This window comes from Condylura cristata, unplaced genomic scaffold (assembly GCF_000260355.1).
Source record: "Condylura cristata isolate star-nosed mole 26May11 unplaced genomic scaffold, ConCri1.0 scaffold00040, whole genome shotgun sequence".
Classification (NCBI taxonomy): Eukaryota; Metazoa; Chordata; class Mammalia; order Eulipotyphla; family Talpidae; genus Condylura; species Condylura cristata.
The window spans coordinates 4554260-4578108 of NW_004567141.1; the positions used below are offsets into that span (position 1 = coordinate 4554260).

Here is a 23849-nt window from a genome sequence, read left to right on the forward strand (position 1 = left end):
GCAGAGCAGTATTGTCGATTTTCCTCCTCTGGGAGCCTCAGGATGGGGAACATTCAGTGCCCAGAAACTGCCCTTTTGGGAACTCCAGTCTTCACCCCCTCCTACCTCGTCTTGTCGTGCTGGCCTCTCTCCAACCCTTCCTGAGGTTGGGTTGTTATGATGGTGAATTATTCAAGAAGCCTTGCAGCCAGCCGCCATCTCTGGGCAGGGCCCCTAACTCCCCTTGGAGGGCACCATGCTGTCTCCACAACCGTAGGGCCCCAAAACTGTTTGCAAAGACCCCACTCCCACTTCAGTAACTTTGTCAGTTCGTTGAGGACCTACTAAGTACTAAGTGTTAAGTGCAGTACAATGAGCCAAGCCCCCGCTTTCAGCAGTAACAGCTCACACTGCTTGGTAGTGTAATATAATGATGGGGGTTGGGGGTGTAGGTGCTCACTGAGAAGAGAGTGGAGCCAAGACCTGTATTAGGCAGAGGCAACAGCAACACAGCAGACTGCCCCATACTTGGATAAGTGGGGTATAGGCCGCCCCAGTGGCCCAGGGTTTAAAGTCAGTGTTATCAAGCATTGGCCAGCCACTGTAGCATGAGTTCAATCCCTAGCCAGGGAGCTGACCCGCTCCCCTCAACAGTGTTTTTCAGTGCATCTGTCTGTTCTGCTCCCCAGTCTGTCTCTGGTAAATTCTTTCACCACCACCCCCACTCACATCTGGTCTACACCCTAGTTCTTGTATCCATTAATAAATAATCTTTAAAAAAAAACAAAACAAAACAAAAAAACAGCAGGTGCACAGGCCTTTGGAGAAGGTAGTGGGGCTGGAGCAGAGTGGACCAGGTCTCCTAAGGAGTTTAGAGATGATTCTAATCAAAATGGAAGTCATTAGATTTGGGCAGAATCTTGAGGTGACATTACTTATTATCACTTTGCTTAGTGAAGAATAGATTCTCAGGAAGAGTAGAAATAGATCAGACACTGGGAGAGAGGGTGGCGGTTTGAAATAGGTGGCTGGTGAGAAAGATAACCATGACAGAACTGGGTGTGTTGGATGAGGCTCAGGATGATTCTCAAGCTTTTGAAGTGTGCAGCTGCTGAATGGTGGTGCCCCTTGATGAGAGGGAAGCAGGGGAAGAAGCACAGGTGCTAGGGGAGGGAATCAAGAAGTCGGCGGTGGCCATATGGAGTTTGCAGTGCCTCAGACATCCAGAGACGTAGTCGGAGTTGGAGCTGATGGCGAGATCAAGCATGGAGTCACACATGAACACATGCATGATATCTGATGTTGTAGCTCTTGGTAGAGCTGACTACAGACGGAACGCAGGTAGAAGAGCGTGGAGGGCACCCTGGGGTGCTCCAACATGAAGCAGTCCTATAGCAGCGGTGTAAAAGATGGTAAAGGATGCCAGGACGTACAGCAAGAAGGAAATAGCAGAGTCTAGTGTTTTCAAAGAAAGCGAGAAATTCAAGAGGAAAGAGACAGATTCCCTGAGTTAAAACCCTTCTCAGTGTGAGATGCAGGTAGAGAAAATGCTGCTAAGTCTGACATCTTTTTAGTTACCGAAAACTTTGTAAAGAGCAGTATCTGTGGAGAAGTAGGGAAAGGAGCCTGATGGGCGTGGGTAAGGAGAAAATGTCCTTCGGATGTCCAAAAAGCAGGGGAAAGCTAGAAAGAAAATGTTTTGCTATGAAAAGTAGACATACGGTGTGGGAGCTGAAAAGAAGTGTCTGAGGGAGATTTCTTAACAGTCAGAGATGATTAAAAAAATTTCATTGGTGATAAAGAATAATCCGGAAGAGAAGGGGGATATTGAAATTTATTGAAGGCTTACTTAGTGTGTGTTAAGAGCTTTATAAACATTCATCCTCACAATGTTTTAAGGATCAGGCAATTGAGGTTAAATAACTTGCTCAGGATCATGCAGCTTGAGGTGGCAGAGCTGAGAAGCCACCCGATTTTTCTGTCTTCATGCCTCACCACCCCATTGCATAGACACAAAGCCCCCTATGCTTAAACACCAGGTCAGGCCTCTGCCCTGGCCATAGTGCCCCGGGCTGATCAGAGTTGCTCTCATGCTGGCGGAACAGAACTCTACCCTTTCTCCTGCATATCTGTAAGCAGAGGTAGACCCCTCCCCACAGCCTGAACACCCATGCAGCACAGCACAGCAGTTCTCCTAGGCCAGAGGGGCAGAGGCAAGCAGCAGGAATCCCCAGAGGTATGAGGGAAAGGGAAATTTCTGAGGGTGTTCAGCGGGTGTCTTTTGTGTTAGCCAGTGCAAGAGGGCAAGGGGGGTGGGGGTGGGGCTGCTGGTCCCAACCAGCTGTGGCCTTTGGCCTCAGCATTCACCTGAATCTGTCTGGTGTGGCAGGAAGCCCAGGTCAGAGCCCAGTCTCCCGGCTGCCCCCATTGAGGCTGAGGCTGTGGGGACGGGTTCCCCGCTCCAGCCTTCGGCTAGAAAGGAGGCGCCGCAGGGAGGAACCAGAACTCAGATCACCACAGCTGCGAAGATGAAGACTTTCTCGGCCTGGCCGGGCCCACGGACTCAGGGGCACCTAGAGGGAGACACAGGAAATGACATCAGCGTGTGCAACCTGAGGCTCCAGCTTGCTAAGGTATGTTCCCTGACTCTCCTACTCCTACCTGCTTATGTCCGTGGGCTCCATTCCCACTGGGGTCTGGGGCCTTCCTGGACATCTGGAGGAAACGAGTGACCAAACCCCGGCCTGGCCAGCTGCTCTTCAGGTCTCCCAGGGAGCGGGCGGGTGCAGGGCCCGAGGGCAGGGGGACCTTCTGGAAGGTGGGCACAGGGCGACGTTTCTCGGCTGAGCGGGCACGTAGCAACTTGGGGGAAGGGCAGCGGGCTAGACGGAAGAGGCAGGCTTCAGAACAGAGCCCTGGAGAAAGAGGAACGGGTGGTGCAGAGAGGGCCAGGCAGCACGTCCCGATCCTCACCCCCGGGCAGCAAGCACGGGCCTGACCTGTATCTGCCGAGGAAACAGAAGCAGCTTCTTCCTCAAGCACTTTGGTATAGAGGTCCCTGAAGTCAGCTGGGGAGACAGAGACAGGGACTGAGCAGGTGCCTCCATGGCCACACCTGCCTACCCTCTGGTGAGGACTCAGGCCCAGAGGAGCTTCCGTAGCACCCACCCCCATCGCTGACCAAGGGAGCATCATCTCTGGTCACATCTGCCAGCACCTAGATGGTGTCACCCACCAAGGCAGGGACTAAGGCAGCATGGCTCACCCCTGCATCCTCCCAGCATCTGGCTCATGAGCACCTTCGGTGCTGCCGCTAAGCATCTGACGTGCGTTATCTCATTTCTCAGTAACTCGACAGTGCTTGTGATTGTGTACTCTTAGAACACCTGTTTTACAAGGGAGAAACTGAGGCTTGGAGAGGACGGGTAACTGCCGGTGGGACTGGCTTTCAAAAAGCAAGTCCTCCTCTTTTCATCACTAAGCTAAGCGCATGATGCTGCATTTCCAGCAGGAGAGCAGCCAGAGGGAGTGCTGGAGTGAACGCTCCTTTTTCCACCTCGATGTCCCAAATCCCACGGGGTATCACTAGGGCTCTAACTCCCAGGGCCTGCCCTCTCTTAAACCCCGGGGTGCTCACCAGTGTCACTGGAGGTGGTGATGCCTGGGTCACTGTGGGACCGTGGCAGCAGCAGCGGAGATGGGGGAGCCGGATGAGGAGGCCGGTGCCCCGGTGGGGTGAGAGAACCTGAGCTATCGCTGAAGCGGCGAGGGGGTGCTCTGGTGGGAGGGGCTGGCGCTGGCCTGCTGCCTCCCCGGGGGACCCTCCGCCTCAGCTCGGGGAAGCAGGGTCCCGCCCAGGGAGGCCAGCCTTCTAGGCGGTGGCAGCTGCGGGCAGCTGTGGGGGCACCCAGTGGGGGTGGGGCCTCAGGAGCAGAGCAGGAATAGGAGCGAGCAGCCCGCGGGGGCCGCCGTGGCAGGGGACTGTCCTCAAAAGGGCCCCGCAGGCCGCAGTCCAGGCTGAGGCAGTAGCCGGCGCGGCTGCGCTGAATAGAGCGGAAGAGCACGTAGTCGACGGAGCGCACCGAGCCCTGCAGCTCCAGCAGGCAGGAGTCCTCTGAAGGGCTAGAGCCCCCGGGGAGGTCACCGATGGCCGACAGCACCAGAGACCCGCTGTCCATTGACACTGTGGGCAGCAGGGGGCGCTGGCTAGCACTGGCCTGGTGGGGTCCAGTTTGGCCCTCCTTTCTCAGGCTCAGTCTCTCCAGGCACTCTGCCTCCCACTTTATCTCTGAGGAGACAGGTAAGTCCGGGGCTCCAAGAAGCCACAGCCCTTGCTTCTTCCTAAGCCACCGACTTAAGACTCGCCTCCCCTCCTTTGCCCTCGCTCTGCTCTGCTATCCCAGGCAGCCCCTACCCGCTTTTTGCTCACCATCTACAATGGATGCCACTCGGTCGCAGATGCAGGAGCCCTCGTGCAGCTGAGGATCAAACAGAGTGGCCTGCAGAAGAGACATGGGTCAAGGACCAGCACTGTACACCGACATGGTCACCCTTATTTGCTGGGCAGAGCTCTGGAGACCTAGATTCCAGCCCATCACTGTCACTGCACAAGTCACTTACGTGGGCCTCAGTTTTCACTTCTGTAAAATAGAAATGATAGTTCCTATGCACCCTCCTCACCAGGCTCTAGGGAAGATCAAAGATGCCAGTGGGTGTGCCAGTGCTATAAAGGTCGCAGGAGCTACTGTGAATCTTTATCCAGGGACTGCAGCTCACTCAGCTGTTCGGTTCTACCCTTGGCTCCTCAGCCCGCACCAGTCCGGCTCTCACCTGGCTGTCTCCTCGAAGCCCCATCACGGCCTCATAAGAAGGGGGGCAATCAGTTGGGTACAGGGGCACTGGGCTGTCCATGGAGCCATTGTAGGTGATGCTGGCAGGATGAGGGAGAGGGTCAAGTCTGGAAAAGAACTCCTCCTCCTCAAAGATGCCCCTCCCACCACAGCAATCCAGGCCACAGCCCCAGGTCCCTTGTTTCTTGCCCCCACAGAACTTCGGCAGGCCTCACCTCTGCGCATCTGTCTCTGAGCTGCAGGTATACTCTGGGGGATAGTAGGGTGGCGGGGGCACAGGTGGTACAAATTCCTCCAAGTCCAGCATGGTGTGTAGGAGAGGGGCTGGGGGCGAGGACGTACAGCCCAGAGGCCCCAGGGGGCCTGAGACTGAGCGCTCAGGGGCCAGCTGCTGAAGAGCAAGCAGGTCAGTATGCCTGGTTTCTGGGATAGAAATGGCTTCCCGCTCCTCTCTCATCTACATTGCTTCACCCCTATGAATGAGCTCCAAGCAGCTCAGTCCTGGTGAGGCCCTGTCGGAACCGGATTCCCCTCCACCCTTGCTTCTATCCAGGACGTCCAGCTCTGGCCTTGCACATATAGAAATTTCTCTTTAAGGCCCCCTACCTGCATCAGAATCACACCTGTCCTCTGTCCCAACACAACATTACGCTTTCATTCCTATGGGAACTTTGTGACTCAACTCACCCAGCTTCTAGTCCCTTTTTTTTTTTTAATGCCCCCCACCCCCGGCCAGGCCCCAGACTGGCATTAGCCTACTCCCCATCACTGCTCTCCCTTGTCCCACTAAACATCCCTACGGTAAACATGGCTAGTAGGTGACCCACAGCCCCCCATGTTCAACAGCCACTGTCCCAAGTTCCAGCACCGGCACACACCCGGGTCTCCCATCACATCTGCTCGGCCTTGATGCCGGCTCCCTGCTCACCGTGTGTACCAGGTCCAGGGAGAAGATTTGGATGCAGCAGACAATAGCAGAGAGGGTACAGACTATGGCGGCACAAATGGTGAGTCCACAGACGCTGAAGAGCAGGTTCTGAGGAAGGAGAGGAGGAGGAGGAGTGTGAGAAGATTCTGACGAGGAGAAAATTCCACACCTCTCGAGCGAGTGTGTGAGGACCCCAGAAGGGGAGGCAAGGGTGAGAACCAGGAGGGTGACGAGGAGGAGGCAATGGTGGGGATGGCATGCCTGCTCACCTTGAGGGCTCCGCGGGCTTCATCACAGGTGGAGTTAGGGGAAACTTTCAGTTCCTGCCCTGACTCTGGACAGGGTCGGTGTAGGGGAACAGAGGGGCAGCACACACAGACCTTTCCTTCCTGGGTAGGAGTGGGAGGGTGAGGCAGCCCCGCGTCAAGACAAACCCAATTGTGTCCCGCATACCTCCCCAAACCAGCTCTTTCCAGCTCTCCCTCCTTGAATCTCACCATGGAGCAGTCTCGGAAGTCACGGGCCAGCTGGGCATTCTTACAGGAGAGAACAGAGCCAGCCATGCTGAGCATGACACTGAGCACCGAAAGCAAGGAGAAGAAGGAAATCTGGGGGAGACAGGGTGCAGACTCAGGACTGGGACCCTTCGAAGTACCCCTATACCATGGATGGAGCCACCCTTCTTCACAGACACTTGGTGCCTGGCTGGCAATCCCTGGAGAACCAATTCCCTTCTCCAGAGCATAAATGGGCACCCCTCAGGTGCTGAGCACCTGCTTCCCAGTGGGCACTAGACCCTGGCACCTACCACTAGAGTGAATGGCCGCTTCCAGGACACAATGCCAACCACCCCGGAGAACGCCAGCTGGGGACAGAGTGAGCACAGGCTCAGCCTGGCAAGGGAGGCACCTGAGTGAGCCCTTCACCACAGGGTGCACCCAGCCCTGTTAAGGAGGGAGAGGGCCAGGAGAGGGAGGAGAGGCCAGGATTTGGACTTGCAGCTGGTGTGGAGGGGTGGGGCCAAGGAGCCTCCCCCACCCAAGGACTGTGTACCCAACTCACCGAGAATCCAGCCCAAGATGGGCAGGACCTCTTGATGGTCTCGGTGGTGGTGACGGAGGAGGCCACCATGCTGAAGGTGACTACCAGGATGCCCAGGAGCACCTGGGCCAGCCCCAGTGTGAGCAAGGCCTGCAGCCAGGATCGGTGGAGGCGGAGGTGAGTAAGGCCCCGGGTGCTGGGCCGGCTGGTCAGCGAGCGGCTCGAATCACTAGGCGAGGGCATCATGCCTGCCTCCCGGTTGCCTGTGCCTCGCTCGGCCCTCTCTGGCGCTTGGGAGCATCTCAAAGGCGCCCAAGGCCCGCTCCTTCCTTCTCTCCACCCCGCTCTCTCTAGAGCCCACCCCCTGGCTGGGTCCCCTGGGGCATGGCCCTGGGACGCCAGCTGGGGGGTGGCCCAAGGGAGGGGCGTCACGGAGGGGCCGCGGAGTGCTCCCTTCCCACCACAGGCACTGAACGGGCACCGTGCCCGGGGCGGCGATGAGGACGCGGGGGCACCAGCTCATCGCATCTCCCTAGGAAAGGGGGCACCAAAAAGGGCCGGGCCAGGAATGAGGAGAGGGCGGCGGTCGGGAGCCCGGCGAAGGGTGGGGAAGGTAAGGCGAGAGGGATGGGAAAAAAGTCTAGAGAAGGGGAGGGTCGGCGTGGGGTGACTCGAGAGGCGCGGTCGGTGTGCCCGCAGAGTGTCCAGTGGGATCCGAGGCCGCCTGGTGGGGAGAGGCCTCGGCGCCGCGGTCTCCTGGGTCGCCCAGCCCCGCTCCCCTCCCCACCAAGCTCCGCTCCCCCAGCTCGGGCTGCAGCAGGTCCGGGACTGGAGGCGGGGGATGGGAATGGGCTGGGAGGGAGGAGGGGCGTGGTGGCGAGGCCCAGCGCGGTGCACTCCGGGAGCTGTAGTCCAGGCCGGAGACCCAGTGGGGCTCGCCGGAGGGCAGGAGGCGGCGGCCAGGCCGGAGAGCTGGCACTAGCGGCCGGTCGCTCCCCAGCTCCTGCATCTCCCCAGGCCCAGGCCCGATCTGCTAACCACCCTTTCTGTGTCCACTTGAGCCGCACCCAGCCTCTCAGCTTCCCAGGTCCGCTGCGTTCTCAGCAAAGGGAGCAGCTCTTTCCCGTCATTCATGGAGAGGGGTGGGGAGTGGAGCTACCCGGCAGCTCGGCAGCCCCGCAGCTCTGCGATTCCACACCCAACAAGGAGCTTCCCTCCCTCAGCCTCCGGTCTCTGACTGCTGCCCCACCCAAACAGCTCTCAGTTTACACTAATGCCAGTCAGACCTTTCCAGGAGAGTTCACATTTGGCTTTCACTCCAGTGCTCTCTTCACTCTGTGAAAGCCTAGTTCCCAATTAAAGAAACGCACAAACAGGGAATTGAGTTCCAGTTTCACTTTCTTTTTATTTAAATAACCGAAGCAACAGCCTTGGCACAGCAGAGGGTAGTTGGGCTGGGTGTGTAAGAGGTGGCAGCAATGTGGCTTGACCGGGATGTGAGGAAGAGGCAGTGACTGAGTCAGTGGCTCCCAGCACTCCTAAGTCAGGGTCAGCAGTCGTGGCCATGGGATTGGGAGCACTATACAGGAGATACCAAGTAGTGATCTCTCTCTCGAGTCCCAGAGACTTCAGAGGGTAGGGGTGAAGTCAGCTCCCTCAAATGGCAGGGCCAGGGCATCCCAGGTGGAGATCAGGGGGCCCGGAAGGCATTTTCAGCAGCCCCAGCAGCTGCATTGGCAGCAGCGGTTCGCACTGCCGGGTTGGAGAAGACACCAGCAGCAAATTCTTGCTGAGCCTTCTGAAAGCTGGCACCCGTGCGGCGGTACAAGGAGTGGATCTGCAAGTGGAGCACAGATATCACGGCACAGCCAGCGCTGTAACCCACTCCAAACCAACACCATCACCACCACTCACCCTCTGCTCTACTGGCTCACTCCCAACACGCGCACGCACGCACACACACACACACACACACACACACACACACCTCTAGGTCCATTAGGCAGAAACCTGCCCATTTTCCTGGCTCACCCCCTCCTCCCCCCAGGTCCATTAGACAGAAACCTGCCCATTTTCCTGGCTCACCCCCTCCTCCCCCCAGGTCCATTAGACAGAAACCTGCCCATTTTCCTACCCTCCCCAGTTCCTTCAGAGTGCTCCACCCAGGCTCCTGGGGGGGGGGCATGATCTCACCCGCCTGGCTCCACCTTCAGTATAGTCCCTCACCCGCTTTAGCATCACAATTCCCAGCACAGCAATGCCAGTGAAGAACAGGGCCACCAGCAGCATGAGCACAGCTACGGCTGTGTTGACTTTCAGCACCACCAAAGCGGAGATCCAGCCACTGTGGAAGGGGAATACATGTAGCACTGAAGATGGGCTGCTCACAGCTGGGGCTCTTCCTACCAGCGCTCCTCTGTTAAGCCACAAACACGTCCTATTTCAACTATCCCATCATAGGTTGCTCCCCGGTCAGCTTTTGGAAGATGACAACCCCAAATTACATCCACTCCTCAGACAGCCTTCTTTCCCTCTATCAGTGCCTGTCTAGAGTTCTGAGTGCATGCTGTTATCCTGAAGTATGTCCTGTCTCTCCCTTAAACTAGCACCACTCAAAGATAAAAACCACACTTTCTTTTTCTGAACTCTACCAGTGCTGGCTCGACTAGAGAGGTGGAAGTAACAGGTACAGGTGGATGGCAGACACACAGACCTGAACCCCCAACCTGGGATGCCAATGGCCTGGAGGACATAAAGCACATCCTGGGCGAAGAAAATGAAGAAGAAAACAAAGAAATTGAAAGAACTGTCGCTCCTGCAAGGAGAAAAAAATGGGGAGAGAAAAGAATGAGAGCTGGAGAAGCCTACCCAAAGCCCCCCACCCCGTCACCAATATAGCTCTACTTACCGGAAAGCCTTATACATGGGGCGGTACCAGCAGACGAAGGAACAGGGGGTGAAAAGGAGGGCCCAGAGGATAGAGAGCCCAAAGCCTGCGCCATTGTTGGTCTCCACACAGAAGCTGGCCAGGCAGGCCAGGAAGTTCAGGAGAAGAGCCAGAGTGCTGCCTGAGAGACAGAGGAACAGGATGACAGGGGCTTGTGGACTGCAGTCCAGCCCACAACCCTCGCCAAACGTGGTAGAATTAAGAAAGGAAGGCTGCTTCAGTGACAAGGGAAAGAGGAAGAGTATATATACTCACCAAAAGGCTGAAGAGTCAGTCCTACCTAAATATTTTTTTTCAAGATTTGTTTATGCGTACAGAACTGGGGGCTAGCCAGAGGTGTAGGGGTGACAGGATTCACCAGAGAGACTGGGGAGCAGAGTAGGCAGATCTACAGAAATACACTGCTGAGGGGAGCAGCGGGTGAGACAGGAGAGATCTGCTGGGCCACGTGGGTCACCTCCCTGGCCAACCAGGGCTCGAACTCGTGCTGCAGTGGCAGCGATAGCTGGATAGCACTGTCTTTCAGCCCTGTGCCACTATGGAGGCCAGTCCTCAATATTCTAAAAGGAGTAACCCAAGAAGATTCTTACAGAAATTAGCCTTAAACTTCAACACTGAGGAGTCAAGTGTCTAGTTGGAGGTGAGTAGGCTCAAGGGCAAGAAAATGTTCAAGCTGCTACCTGTATTCCTCCAAAGAGGCTTCTCACTACTCACACATCCACAGGTAGTACATGGTAGATACTGTCTTCTGAAATTCTTGGGGGATGTCCATGGAGATGTCCTGGAAAAAGCAGGGCTGAACTGGGCAAAAAGAAGGCAGAGGGGGCCAATTGTTCTGTCGAGCTGTAAGGCATAAGAAGAGCAAGAGGACCCCAGAAGTCAGGTAAGGACCACAAAGGAATGACGCCCTCTCCCTTCCATCTCCAAGGCCTCTCTTCTGTCTCCAACTCAAGATCTAAGGGGGCGAGACTGCCAGAAGTAATGTCAATAATAATCGTGTATTACAATTTACAACTTCTAAGAACTGTGCCAAGAATGTTGTATAAATGACCTTGCTTAACACTCATATAACCCTGTTAAACAAGTACAAACATCATTCTCACGTTATAAATAAGGCAACCGACATGTTCTTACTTAAGAGCTCAGAGTGATGGTTCCAGATCCCACGCTCTTAGGTCCTTTTTGCTCTTTCCCAACCGTCAGATAAACTTCCCCAGCTGACCCAGGTTTGACTTACGCGCTGTGCCTCCCAGGGCAGCATGCTGCAGCTCCCGTTCCCTCCGGTCCAACTCCTCTGCTTTCCGGTTGAGTTCCTCCTGCTTCTTCAGCAATTCCGCTGTGGCTGCTGCAGCCGAAGCCTGACCGGTAGGAGTGGAGCGAGTGGTGAGTCTCCAACTCCAGGACTAGTCCCTCATTCCAACCTCTACCACATCCTCTTTACCTGGGTGCTGTAAGAGCCGTAGTTCTTGGGTTCTGTGGGGCTAAGCTTTCTGGAGGACTGCAGGGGGGGTGCCGAGGGAGGAGGCAACGGGGCAGGAACAGGAGTCTCATAGGCTGGTGATGGCTGCTGGGTTTGGAAAAGATCTTAAGGAACATCTAGTATCTCAAGATACAGGAATCTCCTTGAATACTTTCAGACCCAGAACAACTCACTAGCTAATGCAGCAGCCCTTCTCCCAGTTATAAAGCTAGTTTTGTGGTTGAACTGATGTCAGAAAAGTCTAAGACAACGTGCAGCAGTCCTCATCACCCCAGCCATCAAATTCCTTAGCCAGGACTCAAAGTACTCACCTACCATGTTCTATGCCCTTAATTTTAAAAAACTCTTTAAAACCACTTTCTATTCCAGCAGGACATACGATCTAGCTCTCATTCCTTGCCTTCTAACTGCACACCTAAGCAGAGTTTGTTTGTCTCTCCAACTTGACACAACCCCATTCATTTTCTTCAAGGAAGTCTTCCCACATGGAGCCTTGATCAGGCCTTCTCGGACTCCAGGACGCCCAGGACCCATATTCCGAGCTCAATCTGCAGGGATCGCTGGTCCTGGTGTCTCCAGAAGGAATAGGCATCCTAGGGCAGAATGTCTAGGGAACTAAGGTTCTTTCCTTGCCTAGAGCAAAGTCCTCTGCATCACAAGTAAGAAACTGAGAAGTTCTTGCTTAAGAACCAACACAAGGTCAGAAAGTGATGGCACGGTGCTGGCTCGTTAGCACTGCTTTCCCTGCCGAGTCTGTGCACTCGCAGAGACTTGACAAGCTCACCTCTCGGGTCTCAAAAGGGTTGTAGACGTCAAGGGTGGCATACTGCGGGTTGGGTCGGTGCTGGATCACTGCTGGGTCCTGCGGGTAGAGAACTGGGGCTCAGCTGGCACCTGATGCCTCGGGTGGGTAGTCACATAGGCTTCTCCTATTACCTCCAAGGCACGCACCGTGGGGGCCACGCTGCTGTCCCACCATTTGCCCAAATCCTGCACCCTACACAACCGGTACAAGTTCTTTACAGGGGCAGGGCCTGCCCCCGAGGGTGCTCACAGGTCAGTAGTCAGTCACTCCCACGTGGCGGCCCGTCCCTGGATCAAATGTCACGTATTCCCAAATAAGTTAGCCCGACCCTCCAGAACCGAGAGAAGTCACCCCAGCTGCCCAGAGGAGGCCGAAGCAAGTCACCTGAAAGGGATTATCAAGTTCCCCAGGCTCGGCGAAGGGGTTTCCGCCGTCTCTGCTTTGAGCCATGTTTGCAACTGCGGACTGGGTCGCCCTGGCCTCCACGCCCCTGCCGCGGCAGTGGCGGCAGAGGCTCTCAGAACTCCCTCCGCTCCTCTCGGTCCGCCCCGCTCCTCTAAACTCGGATTGGCTGTACCGACCGGAAGGGTCATAGATTCCCGCAGCAGCTACGAGTTGCGCCTGCGTCTTGGCTACAAGTAAAGACGGAAATGCCCCCACGTGACGCCTCTCACCCACTCCCGGCAGGCAACTACCGCCTCTCTGTCACGTGACCACGCCCCACCGAGGAACTACAACTCCCAGGACGCCTAGCGTCAGAACCCCCATCCGTCCAGGTCTCCCGAGATGAACGACGGGAGTCTTTGATCTGGTGGAGGTAACCAGCTAAGAGCTCAATTGAGCAGTCTGTCTTTCATCTGAGATCCTGGGGCCCGGCTTAAGGATTTATAGCCTGAGCTCTTTCCCGACCGTCATCATTCCATTAGTGAGGTGTGCATCTTATAGCCTATTTCCACCCTAATGTGCAAGAAGTGTCACCCCAACCATTACTAACTACTCTCCCGTCTAAGACAAACCGGACAAAGTGGTGGCCTGTCTCTGGTCAATTCTGGAGGGGAGATGGGACTTAAGCCTTCCTTCCAAACTTAGAAGCTGCCAATTTTCTTTCTTATCCCTCCACCCAGCAGCCCCCAAGCCTCAAACTCCAAGGATGGGGGGGTCAGATGAAGCACGTCATTTTATTTCACAAAGACTGTACAAAATTTCTTATAAAACATGGGGATGCCACCTGGTTACCTCATTCTGCCCCCATCAGCTCAGGTAAAGGGGCAGGAGAGGGTGAGAAGAGTGTGGGGTGGAGTAGCATTCTGTACAAGGCATGGGCTGAAGCAAGATAGGTACAAGTTCTTTCATATTTACACTATTTCACATATTCACAGGTATATAGGGAGCCAGGAGTGGGCTCCAGCTCTGTCTCTTGTATAAAAAAGCACCAGTGTCCTGGACTGGACACCCACTGCTGAAAGAGATGCAGGGGGGTCCAGGGCCTGATCGTCACCGACTGATATCCCGACTGGAGTCCCACAACTTGGCGTTTGGTGGCTCAGCCCGAAGGCGGGCGAAGAAAGGATGCTGAAGGGCTTCACCCAAGGTCAGCCGCTTAGCAGGTTCATACTCTAGCATGCTTTCAATCAGATCGAAGAGCTGGTGATGTTCTTCTGCCTCTGAGGTCAGATATCGCTGGAGGTGGAGGGCAGGGGAAAAGGTGAGGCAGCGGCCTGACAAACCCGCCTTCTCCTTCAGGGCCCTGGCTTTCAGGTCTTGGAGAATGAAGGCCCTGCTTGCAACCATTCTGAATGCTACCTCATCACTATCAAACCATAACCGTTTCTGATATTACAGCTCAACCTACCTTCCCACTAGCATAATTACTCCTTCATACTCTTTGAAAGGTCTTTCTACTTGTATATCCTTGTCAACTTCATGAATCTTCTTTTAGTTCCTCATTAAAATGTAAGCTCTTCGAGGGTAGTTTATTCTTTTGTCTGACCTAAGGAATCCAGGACATTACTGTGATCTCTAGTTGACTCAAAAAAGATACGGCTGTCTAACCTCTTTCCCTCCACGAAACCACTCCCTCTTCTCTTCACCAAAGATATCTTCTTTCAGTTTCATTCCCTTTTTTTCCTAACCTACTCTTGAGAAGTACACTCCAGGGAAACCACCTTAAGAAGGAAGTGGCCTCTGGATGATGGGCACTATTTATTCCCAGTCGGGCTCACCCGCAGTGGTTTGCAGTTTTCTCGAACGTAGCGCCCGGCAGATGTGTTCTCATCCCAATCCAAGCGACCCCGGTAAAAATATTTCTGTTTCCTAGAGGGGAAGGGGAGGTTGAGGAATCAAGAGGTTCCTCTTGTTGTGGGATAATTCTCTTATTCCCCCATCTGAGAGTAGCTGGGGGAGGGGAAGGGAGGTGTCAAAGAAAAAAGAAAATGACATGAAATAGACCAGTTTTGTGGAAAGAAAAGGAAAAGGGTTAAGTCCCTCCCACGTAAGGTTCACCTTGTCTTTCGGATCATCCGGGAAGGGATAGGACCCAAGATCCTTTCCATCATGGCTAGATGCTCTCTGTTGTCATGGGTCTGGGAAACAAACACAGTACTGAGCATGGAACTGGGAAGGAGCTGCTGAGGACATGAGGAAGGTTAGCAATGTGGAGGAGTGAGCAGGTTGGTCCTCAGCAGACAAGCCAATCAGGTGGTCACAGAAGAAACCCACCACTTACTTGGAAGAGGGTGAAGCCAACATAGTACTCGAAGATGATGCAGCCTATGCTCCACACATCACAAGGCTGTGACCAGCCCAACTCTGGGAGGGGGTGGGAGGGAAAGGTATTATGAAGCTTAGAGGAATGCCGCTCTCACCACCACATCCGGCTACATTCTTGGAAAAGCCCGTTCTCTCCCCTTACCAAGGATGACCTCTGGAGCTCGGTAATGGCGTGTGGACACAATGGTGCTATGGTGCTCATGGTCAAAGGTGGCACTGCCGAAGTCTACCACTCGCACAGCTGTGCTCTTCACGCTGCGCTCATCTCGCTTCTAGAAACAAAGCAGGAAGAGAATGAACCGCTGCACCTCAGATGCAGATGCCACCACCACCAGATCTAAAATGCTCTTGAGCCTGAGCTGCCTGCCAGAGACTACCCTGCTTTACAGCTTCCTCTCCCCCTCACATGCAGCAAAGTACTTTATTTGAAGACCAATCCTCAAGTGACTGGTATGCATACACACCACACAAGTGACTGGTATACACACACACACACATACACACACACACACCCCCTAACAGGTAATCAAGGGAACAAGGGAAGGGAGAGCTTCCTTGGTGATGAGATCTCTGTTTTCTTGTTAGTCAAGGGAGCTTAGCTTTCCTTACAGAAAGAGCCATCTGAAAAAAAGTGTAACTACTGAGAAGTTCTGTGAGATCCTTCTCCATGTCCTCTTCAAATTTAACCCTTCTTGACTCTCCCCGTCTCCCTATTCTGATATGCCACTTTTAGTCAGCTGGAGCCAAGAGAAAAATGCAGGACAAAGAAGTAAAAGAGAGGACAGAAAGGTCAGAGACAAGATAAGCAGCACAGTGCCGATTCCACTGGCCAAAAGTAGACCCTGCCTATCTTACCTTCTCAAGGTTGTAGGTCAATTCATAGTCTGAATTTACAAACAGGATGTTTTCAGGCTTGAGGTCCGTATGTGTCAGCTTGTTGTCATGGAGGACTGTAGGGGAGAAGGCCAGGTTAGGCTTGGTCCAGCCGGCCATGGCTAACTGACATCAGCTGACCCCAGGCTTGATCCCTAGCTCAAAGATGGTGAGGAGGCAGGTCCAGAATCAGTAGGCTGCTTTCTACTCTACAACCAAATGAAATGCCTGGTCTAAGAAGTCCTACACGCAACTTAAGTAAGTCATATATGTAATTTTCAACTGCTATAAAAATAAATACCTATACTGATTTTGACATGTGTGCATTCTGTGAATTCTGAAGCTGAAGACTAAGAGAGCTACATACTAGTCTGGATTCTCTACCAGCAACTTGGCTGCAGCCTATTCCCTGCTCCCACTTGCTTGATGGGAACAGAGTACATCTCATCTCAGACCAACGAAACCCTCTAGCTTGAGGAGTCTTTTTGTCTCTTTGAGCTTGCTGCCTGACTTACACTTTCCCAAGGAAGGAGAATGAAGGAAAAAAGGTAATTTAATGCTTCAATTTCAAAAGCTTTCTCTTCCAGCTTCTGCTAGGCTGGACAGGAATAAAAAGTAATCAGTGATGGTGAAGACATCACTCAAAGTGTGAAGTCAGAAAAGTAGATGTCAACATGACAGTGAATAAAAGAACTGCAGGTAGCTGAGGTGTCTGTTTAGGGCCTTTGTCGGTACACAACTGAGACAGAAGAGGTCCAATGGAGGAAGGAGCTGCCCCAGAGTCCACCTCAGCCCGCCCCACTCACACTTGACGGCCTGGCACAGCTGGAAGGCCATGTGGCGCACTTGGTGGATGGGGTAGGGCAGGTAGTTGTTGTCTTTGAGGAAATCGAAGGTGCTAAGGCCCAGAAGCTCAAAGGAGATACACATGTGGCCATGGTAGTCAAACCAGTCAAACATCTGGACACAGAGGCTGGGAAGAGAGATGGGGGAAGGGGTGTCTGATGAGCTCCCATCTGCCCACCACCCCTCCAACAAGGGAGGACTGCACAGCTGTTGATTCTACATACTTGCGTAGAACACGCCTGCTAGTATTACCAACAAAATTCAGTTCAGCTAGGGCAGACCCAAGAAGAGAGGCAAACCTGCCAAACTTCAAACCATTTTCCTGCAACGTTTTACGTTAAAGAAAACAAAAAACAAAAAACAACTGTATTCGCTGAAGAGCTGTTCAGTGCCAGGCTCTAGTGTGGACCCTGAGTTGTCTAAATGTCACTTCTAACTCCCACCCCAGTTCCCACTCCTGAAATTCACATCTCAGGGCCATGTTTGCACCTAGTGTCTTCGTCTCCACTGAATTCTATTATTCTGTATTTGACTTATGGATGTGTGTATTTGGAAATATTACATTTAAATGTCTGTGCTCTCTCAACATAGTTCCAGGTATTAAAAACTCAATTTTTGGATGAACAAATTTTCTGGGCCTTTTCTAAGGCATATCCTTAGAGGTTGGGGCAAACTGTAGAGCAGTCTAAGCATCCTGAAAACAAAGGGACTGGATTACAGAATGTCACAGGAAGACACGCCCTTCCTGTCCTAACATGTTACTACTCTAAGATGATGAACAAAAGATGGATGGATGAGAAGGTCTAGGACCCCCTTGGCTGCCTAACCCAGGTCAGGGAGGGTTTTCTGGGCAGAGGTGGAGCCTCTCAGACCCCTCTCATCCTCCTTGGCTTGCTTACTTCTTGTTGTCAGGGTCCTTCTCATTGATTTTCTCCAGTACGTTGATTTCAAGTCGAGCTGCTTCCTTGTACTTTTCCACATTCTTAATGATCTTGAGGGCAACCCGAGTCCCGCCCCTGCAGGTTGGCAAGAAAGATTTTTGCTGGGTTCTCTCAAGAACATTTCAGACTAAATGGGGCTGAGGATTAAGAAATCTACCTTTGGCTAATCAGCAAAAGAACCTCAGATACCTACACTTCACTACTTATGCCTAGCAGGTATGGAGTAGAAAACAGGCTGACAGTTACCTGCGATGGTCAACACACTGCACAACTCGACCAAAGGTCCCTTCTCCCAAGGTGCTTACAATCTCATCTGAAATGAAAAAGAGCAGGGTCGGGGAGAGGGAGGGAGAGAGGATGGGGAATGAGCTGAGTTGGAAGGAAAAAGGGTTCAGCAACCTGGGGTGAGATGAAGGAAGGGGGAACAGATACAGATGGTCACAGGGGAAAAAACCCCCTGCATGACTCCCACCACCTTTAAACCCAGGGGCCATGAGAGCTGGGAGTGGACAGCAGAGATCAATTCTCAACAGCAACTCAAACCACCCAGATAAGCAACACCACTGAGAAAAGGCAAAAGAGGCTGTGACTTAGGTTGGCTTGGGACGTTAGGATGGCTATGGGACCATTACAGGCTATAGGATTGTTACGATTTGGCTTGTACATCGCTCTTGTAGCCAGTCCCCGACGTGGTAGATGAGGTGGCCCTCAGCGTCGTCCTCTACACTCTTGGCTCTCCGGCTGCTGTGCTGCTGTCGGGGGGCGGGGGGGGTCGGAGCAAGCCAGGTGTCGGAGCGGGGGCCGGAGGGAGGCGGGGTGGGTGGTGGAGGGGTCACCGGTCACAGGCGCCCAGCCAGGGGGGACAGACGATGATGGGGGACAGTGGAAGGGAACACGTCAGATGCAGTAAGGCGGATCGGGGTGAGAAGAGAGAGCGGCGCATAATCCCAAGTCCCAAACCCAAAATGGGAACAGGGAAGATTTGGGCAGAGCAGAGAAGTGGTGTCGTTGCCAGTGTCACTCACAACCCCATGCTCTACACAATGCCCTTCTAGGTGGGCACAGATCTCCCCTTGCACCCACCCAAGCCCACCTGCTGAGGGGGCCATGGAGCCCAGGGCTTAGGGAGACAGACATTTCACAAGCAAGGCCCCCACTAGAGAGTGGAGGCCTCTGGGGTAAAGGAATGCTCCCAATACAATCTAAGCCCAGCATGCCAGGGAGGGCACAGGGTTTCACAAATGTTGTGCCCATTTATCTCCAAAGCAGATTCCAGGCCCTCCCGGAGTCAGAGAGCTTCCAAGAGTAGACAAACTCATCGCCCAGCTCCATGTTCATGCCCCAGTGCTCAGATGAGAATAAGGATAATTCTCACTTACCAGGATCCTAGAGTCTGAAGAAGGGTGGGGAGAGGAAGGGCCTGGGCTGGCACTCACCGAAGAAGAGCGGCTGAATGTTCGGCTACGCCGCCTCCGCCGTCTGTGCTTCCTGCGGCTACTTCGCTGGCTGCGGTAACTACTGTTCTCCCGATGATATTCATAGGAATGCCGGTAGTCTGTGTCATAGTAAGCTTCTCCCCGATCCCTGCTGTAGTCATTGCGCCTATAGCTGCCACAGTATCGCCGGTCATATGCCCTCCGGTCTGATGAACGGTCATCATAGCTGCTGTTGAACAAACACCCATAAGCTGCATCTGTTCAGGTCACGTTCCTTGCTACACCACATGAAAAGGTTCCCCCCTCAGTAAGGCAAAGAATAATGCTCTTGGCTGCCCACTAAGTCACACTAAGAACATTAAAAGAGACACGTAAGCAAGCACAGAGGTGGATCCCTGCACCTTTGTGTCACTAAGACCCCAGAAAGACATATGGAGGATGACTCCCACTGGGAATGTCCCCTCCCCTCCAGTGACACAATAGAGTAGTCATGTCTTTCTCCAGACATTTCCAGCTTTCCTCTACACAACCCCTAACCCATCCTTTCCACTGAGTATGCACCCCATTGTCACACAGTCTTTCTCTGTCTTGTCTTGTTAACTGTAACAAGTGTTTAGCACTTGCTTTCCCTCTGCCTGGGTCACTGCTCCCCTGTCCTTCAGACAAGCTGAGAAATTATGTTCTCTGGGATGTCTTCCCCCAAACTACACCGTCTGTCCCTTTCCAACCAACCTGCTGGATGCTTTCTCAGCCCCTTACTCTGTACTTCCACTGATTATACTCTTGACACCAGGGTACAAATGACTTATTTTGTCACTTATCAGTTGTTTGTTGAGCAAATAAGTAGTAAGAAACCTCAAGTCTGAGATCTCTTCCCAGACTCACCTCCGAGAACGGACATGGTAGCTGTCTTCCCGCCTACGCCGCCGTGTCCGGTCACTGCTACTTGACCAGGAACGGCTTCTCCGTCTCTTATGCTTTCTGCTCCGATAATGTTCATGGTAACTTCCTCGGCTGCCTCGCTCTGAAGAGTGGTACCTTCGGGGATGAGGCATCTGGAAGGGAAGGGAAATTGAAAATAGTGGGGGAAGTTCTGAGATTTCTTAAGTTTCCTCCTGGGACTGGCTGCTCCAGAACTATGTTTTCTGCTCTTTTCATTACTCTATCCTGTAACACGGTCCCACAAATACCTTCAAGTCTGGGCCACAGCTCATTGCTAACAGAGGAAGGCCCAGCTGTAGTCAGCGTTCCATCTGGCCCCTCCACTCTTGTGCTTAGGAAGTACAGAAGAACTGGTTTTAAATTAGTATCATCACTATTTGGCCACCTTCCAGTTATTGGAATGGGAATGGCATGGTGTACAAATCCTTTTTCTCCTTTAAGGAATGAATCAGAAAGAAAGTACAACCATAATAGAGATGAGAATATGAAGGGAGAATGAAATGAAACAGGCCAGGGACAGAAGTAGTCTGGGGGAAGTGGAGAAAGGGGAGGACTAGATGTGGAAAAGCTTTAAGAGTCCAACATCAGGCTCCTATTCTAAGCTATTCCTTCTCAACCTCCTGCAATTGAAGTGTAGAGTGATATGTGATTAATTTGTGGCCTAACAGGGCTTGAGGGAAACTGAGAAGATGGAAGCACAAGATTCTCCCAGGTAATTAACTTTGTTTAGCATAGCCACATGTCATCTTCACCAAACACACTGCTAACAGTTTCTAACAAGTGTCCCCCACCCCCAACGAAGTATCTCCAGCCTACCACCTTTCTCAGCTTCTAAGTTTCACCAATCTCCTCAGAACACCCAGAACTCGCAGAGCCAAACTCTCTGTATCTTCTAAGTGACATAGTGGTGGTTTCCTCCACTCCAGCCTCGGTTCAACTTTGCTCTTTTGTACTCTCATCCCTGCAACCACTCCTATGCCTTCTCCATCGGCCCATCTGCGACTCTGGTCCTCCAAGTTTCCTGTAAGTCTCCCTAGGTACATGTAAAGCAGGCCGATGGCCTTCGACCTGCTCTCCCTGCTCTTACCCCTGCCACTTCTCAGGTCTCAACCCTCGTCCCTCCTAACACCCTAACACCGTCGTTTAACCCCAGCCCGATTCTGTTCCCGCCCGCCCCGCGGCCGCCATCTTTCCGCGCGGCCCCGCGGCCCGTCAGTCCGCGCGCTCACCGTTCTGGCGGCGAGGCCCGTGCGCTTGTCCCACAGGAAGTCCGTGATGGCGGCGGCACTGCGGCCGGAGTCCCGGCACCCCCGCGGCGACGAAGTGCGGCTCCACCCCCCCAACCCGAGACCCTGGGCCCTCCCGCCTAGCTCCCGTCTCCGTTCCAGTCCCGCCCGCCCCGGCTCCGTCCCCGCCCCCAGGATCCGCTGGGCGCCGCTCGCACCGCCCCCGCCCGGGGCCCGATCCCAGCTCGGTCTCCGGCTCAGGCCTCTCCGATCCGCCGCCGCCACCGTGAGCGAGCACGCACGCACGCACGCACGTTCTGCGTCGCTTCCCAGCTACCCCTGGGCTCCGCCCCCTGGGCCGCGCACGCCTCTGCGTCCTCGCGTAGCTGGAGGGCGTCGGCTCCTGAGAACAGACCTGGGGCTGGGCGAGGAAGTTCCTCCGAGCTGCGCGGCGGGTGGCGCGGGGCGGGGCTAGGCCGGCGCTGCTGTTCTTCTATTCAGCGCCTTCTGAGTTTTGCCCCTCCTCAGTGTTGACCCATTTTTAAAAGAGATTTATTTATTTATGCATACAAGAACTGGGTGTAGGCCAGAGGCGCAGGGGGTGAGAGGATTCACCAGAGACGGGAGTGGGGAGCAGAATAGGTGGAGCGACTGAAATACATTGCTGAGGGGAGCAGCAGGCGGGTCAGGAGAGGTCTGCGCCACCTGGGTCTGCTCCCAGTCCCGGGATCCAACTGCAGTGGCTGCTGGTGGCTTCATGGTGCTGCGTTTTAACGCCTTTCGCCACCAGGGAGGCAACTGTTTTACCTTTTTTTTTTTTTTAAAGATTTATTTATTTATTCATATAGAACTGGGGTACAGGCCAGAGATGCGGAGGGTGAGAGGATTCACCAGAGACAGGGCAGGGAGCAGAACAGGCAGATCGACAAAGTACACTGCTGAGCGGAGCAGCGGGCGGGTCAGGAGAGGTCTGACACGCCATGTGGTCTCCTCCGGGGCAGACGGGAATCGAACTCATGCAGAAGTGGCTTAAGCTTCTCAGTGCAGTGCTTTAACCCGCTGCGCCACCAGGGAGGGCCCTGTTTTACCTTTTTAATGAGACTGCTGTGACTTACTTGGTTAAGTTTGGAGGTTTAAAAGAGGGTTGTCAGGGCCCTCCCTGGTGGTGCAGTGGGTTAAAGCTCAGTACCGTGAAGCTGACCGAAACCAGTACCGTGAAGCTGACAGAAACCACTGCAGCAGAGTTCAATCCCCGCCCTGAGGTGACCCACAAGACTCAACAGATGTCTCCTGTCTAGCCCACTGCTCCCCTATGTGCTTTGTGGACCTGCCAGTTCTGCTCCCCACTCTGTCTCTGGTGAAGCCTTTCACCCCTGCACCTCTAGTCTGTACCCTAGTTCTGTATGCATAAATAAATAAATCGAAAAAAAAAAAAGATTCACTAGATGGCCAAGGAGGACTTATTAACAAATAAATAATAATAAAAGCCTTTTGAGGCTTGGGTGAGTTCTACTTCTCTAACATAACCTGTAAGTAACCAGTTTTTTTTTTTAAAGACATTTATTTATGCATACAAGAGCTGGAGTACACTCCAGAGGTGGGGGGCTGAGAGGATTCACCAGAGAGAGAGTGGGGAGCAGAACAGGAAGATACACAGAAATGCATTGCTGATGGAAGCAGTAGGCAGGACAGAAGAAGTCTGCCACACCATGTGGGTCACCTCCCTGGCTGGGGATCAAACTCATGCTGCAGTAACTGCAAATAGCTTCATAGCGCTGTGTTTTAACTCGTTGGGCCACTAGGGAGGGCCAATAACCAGTTCTTGAAAAAGTGTTGGGCTATCTAACCACAGCAAAGTGGGCTCCTAGCTTTTGTCCTGAACAAAAACTATGCATGTATGGAGTCCACGGCATGACTGTGGCGGATAAGCTTGAGAGATGGGGAAGCAGGAGCCAAAAGCCAGAAAACTACTAAATAACTATACATTATATGGGTACACATAATATATGAGACGTGTAAATTTACTGAATTGAAAAAAAAAGAAGAGAGAAAAGGAGACCTTGAGACAAACTGAACAAAGCTAATGGCACTACAGGAAAAATTGAGAAATAGAAAGCGAAATGAAAAAATAACCTGAGGAAAACTACACTACAGTTAGTGATTATCAAAGGGGAACTGGGATGGAGGGTAGTCAGATGAAGATTGGTTAGATCAGTTAGCTAGAGATGGTTTAGATGGTCCCTAAAGTAAAAGAGAACAGGTAATAGAAAGGGTTGAAAGGGAAGAGTGGAGGGTCATGTCCTCCTCCATGAACACTGTTCAATAAACAAGCATTTACTGGGCCCTCCCTGGTGGAGCAATGGGTTAGGCCCAGCACTGCAAGCTGACTGCAGCCGCTTCAGTGAGAGTTCGATCCTGGCCCCAGAGGTGACCCACATGGCGAGGCAGACCTCTCCTGACCTGCTAGCTGCTCCCCTCAGCAATCAGTCTGCCTGTTCTGCTCCCCACTATGTCTCTGGTGAAGGCTCTCACTGCCTCTGCACCTCTGGTTTGTACCCCAGTTCTGTATGAATAAATAAATATTTTAAACAAACAAGCATTTACTGAGCCCCATCAAGTTTCCTGTTTTTCAGTACTTGTCATTCATGGCAGAGAAAGAACTTTTTTTTTTTTTTAAGATTTATTTTATTTGTACATACAGAACTGGGGTACATGCCAGATACTCAGGGGCGGTGAGAGGCTTCACCAGAGACAGAGTGGGAGCAGAACAGGCAGATCAGACGAAG

The 23849-nt window shown here is 53.2% G+C and overlaps 3 protein-coding genes across 10 annotated transcripts; all 3 read right to left on the reverse strand.

Annotated features, from left to right (window-relative positions):
* Positions 1 to 1785: 1785 nt before the first annotated feature.
* On the reverse strand, positions 1786 to 8026 carry FAM189B (family with sequence similarity 189, member B). 5 transcript variants are annotated; one of them, XM_004693809.2, is made up of 12 exons: positions 6820 to 8019; positions 6566 to 6622; positions 6255 to 6365; positions 6027 to 6146; positions 5758 to 5865; positions 5045 to 5217; positions 4810 to 4909; positions 4409 to 4478; positions 3617 to 4162; positions 2979 to 3047; positions 2641 to 2894; positions 1786 to 2552 (listed from the first exon to the last, which is right to left on the reverse strand). In XM_004693809.2, exons 1-12 carry the CDS (start codon positions 7042 to 7044, stop codon positions 2379 to 2381), a joined length of 2007 nt encoding a protein of 668 aa, XP_004693866.1. In that variant the 5' UTR covers positions 7045 to 8019; the 3' UTR covers positions 1786 to 2378. The 5 variants fall into 5 exon arrangements, with proteins under 5 accessions (XP_004693866.1, XP_004693865.1, XP_012588755.1 ...); XM_004693808.2 differs by having other exon boundaries at positions 1795 to 2552; positions 5045 to 5220; XM_012733301.1 differs by having other exon boundaries at positions 1796 to 2552; positions 2641 to 2861; positions 4810 to 4936; positions 5045 to 5220; positions 6820 to 8026.
* A 155-nt stretch (positions 8027 to 8181) lies between these two features.
* Positions 8182 to 12702, reverse strand: SCAMP3 (secretory carrier membrane protein 3). Of its 2 annotated transcripts, none has more exons than XM_004693812.2 (9): positions 12415 to 12702; positions 12010 to 12087; positions 11187 to 11309; positions 10983 to 11103; positions 10460 to 10588; positions 9707 to 9866; positions 9512 to 9613; positions 9025 to 9142; positions 8182 to 8635 (listed from the first exon to the last, which is right to left on the reverse strand). In XM_004693812.2, exons 1-9 carry the CDS (start codon positions 12478 to 12480, stop codon positions 8489 to 8491), a joined length of 1044 nt encoding a protein of 347 aa, XP_004693869.1. In that variant the 5' UTR covers positions 12481 to 12702; the 3' UTR covers positions 8182 to 8488. The 2 variants fall into 2 exon arrangements, with proteins under 2 accessions (XP_004693869.1, XP_012588758.1); XM_012733304.1 differs by having other exon boundaries at positions 11187 to 11312; positions 12415 to 12647.
* A 482-nt stretch (positions 12703 to 13184) lies between these two features.
* On the reverse strand, positions 13185 to 21388 carry CLK2 (CDC-like kinase 2). Of its 3 annotated transcripts, none has more exons than XM_004693815.2 (13): positions 21067 to 21388; positions 19781 to 19950; positions 18896 to 19124; positions 18124 to 18208; positions 17706 to 17772; positions 17418 to 17534; positions 16479 to 16645; positions 15655 to 15749; positions 14942 to 15071; positions 14756 to 14838; positions 14533 to 14612; positions 14253 to 14343; positions 13185 to 13710 (listed from the first exon to the last, which is right to left on the reverse strand). In XM_004693815.2, the coding sequence occupies exons 2-13, from the start codon at positions 19948 to 19950 to the stop codon at positions 13525 to 13527; spliced, it is 1500 nt and encodes a 499-aa protein (XP_004693872.1). In that variant the 5' UTR covers positions 21067 to 21388; the 3' UTR covers positions 13185 to 13524. The 3 variants fall into 3 exon arrangements, with proteins under 3 accessions (XP_004693872.1, XP_004693871.1, XP_012588757.1); XM_004693814.2 differs by having other exon boundaries at positions 18124 to 18211; XM_012733303.1 differs by having other exon boundaries at positions 18896 to 19121; positions 21067 to 21334.
* Between the last annotated feature and the right edge of the window lie 2461 nt (positions 21389 to 23849).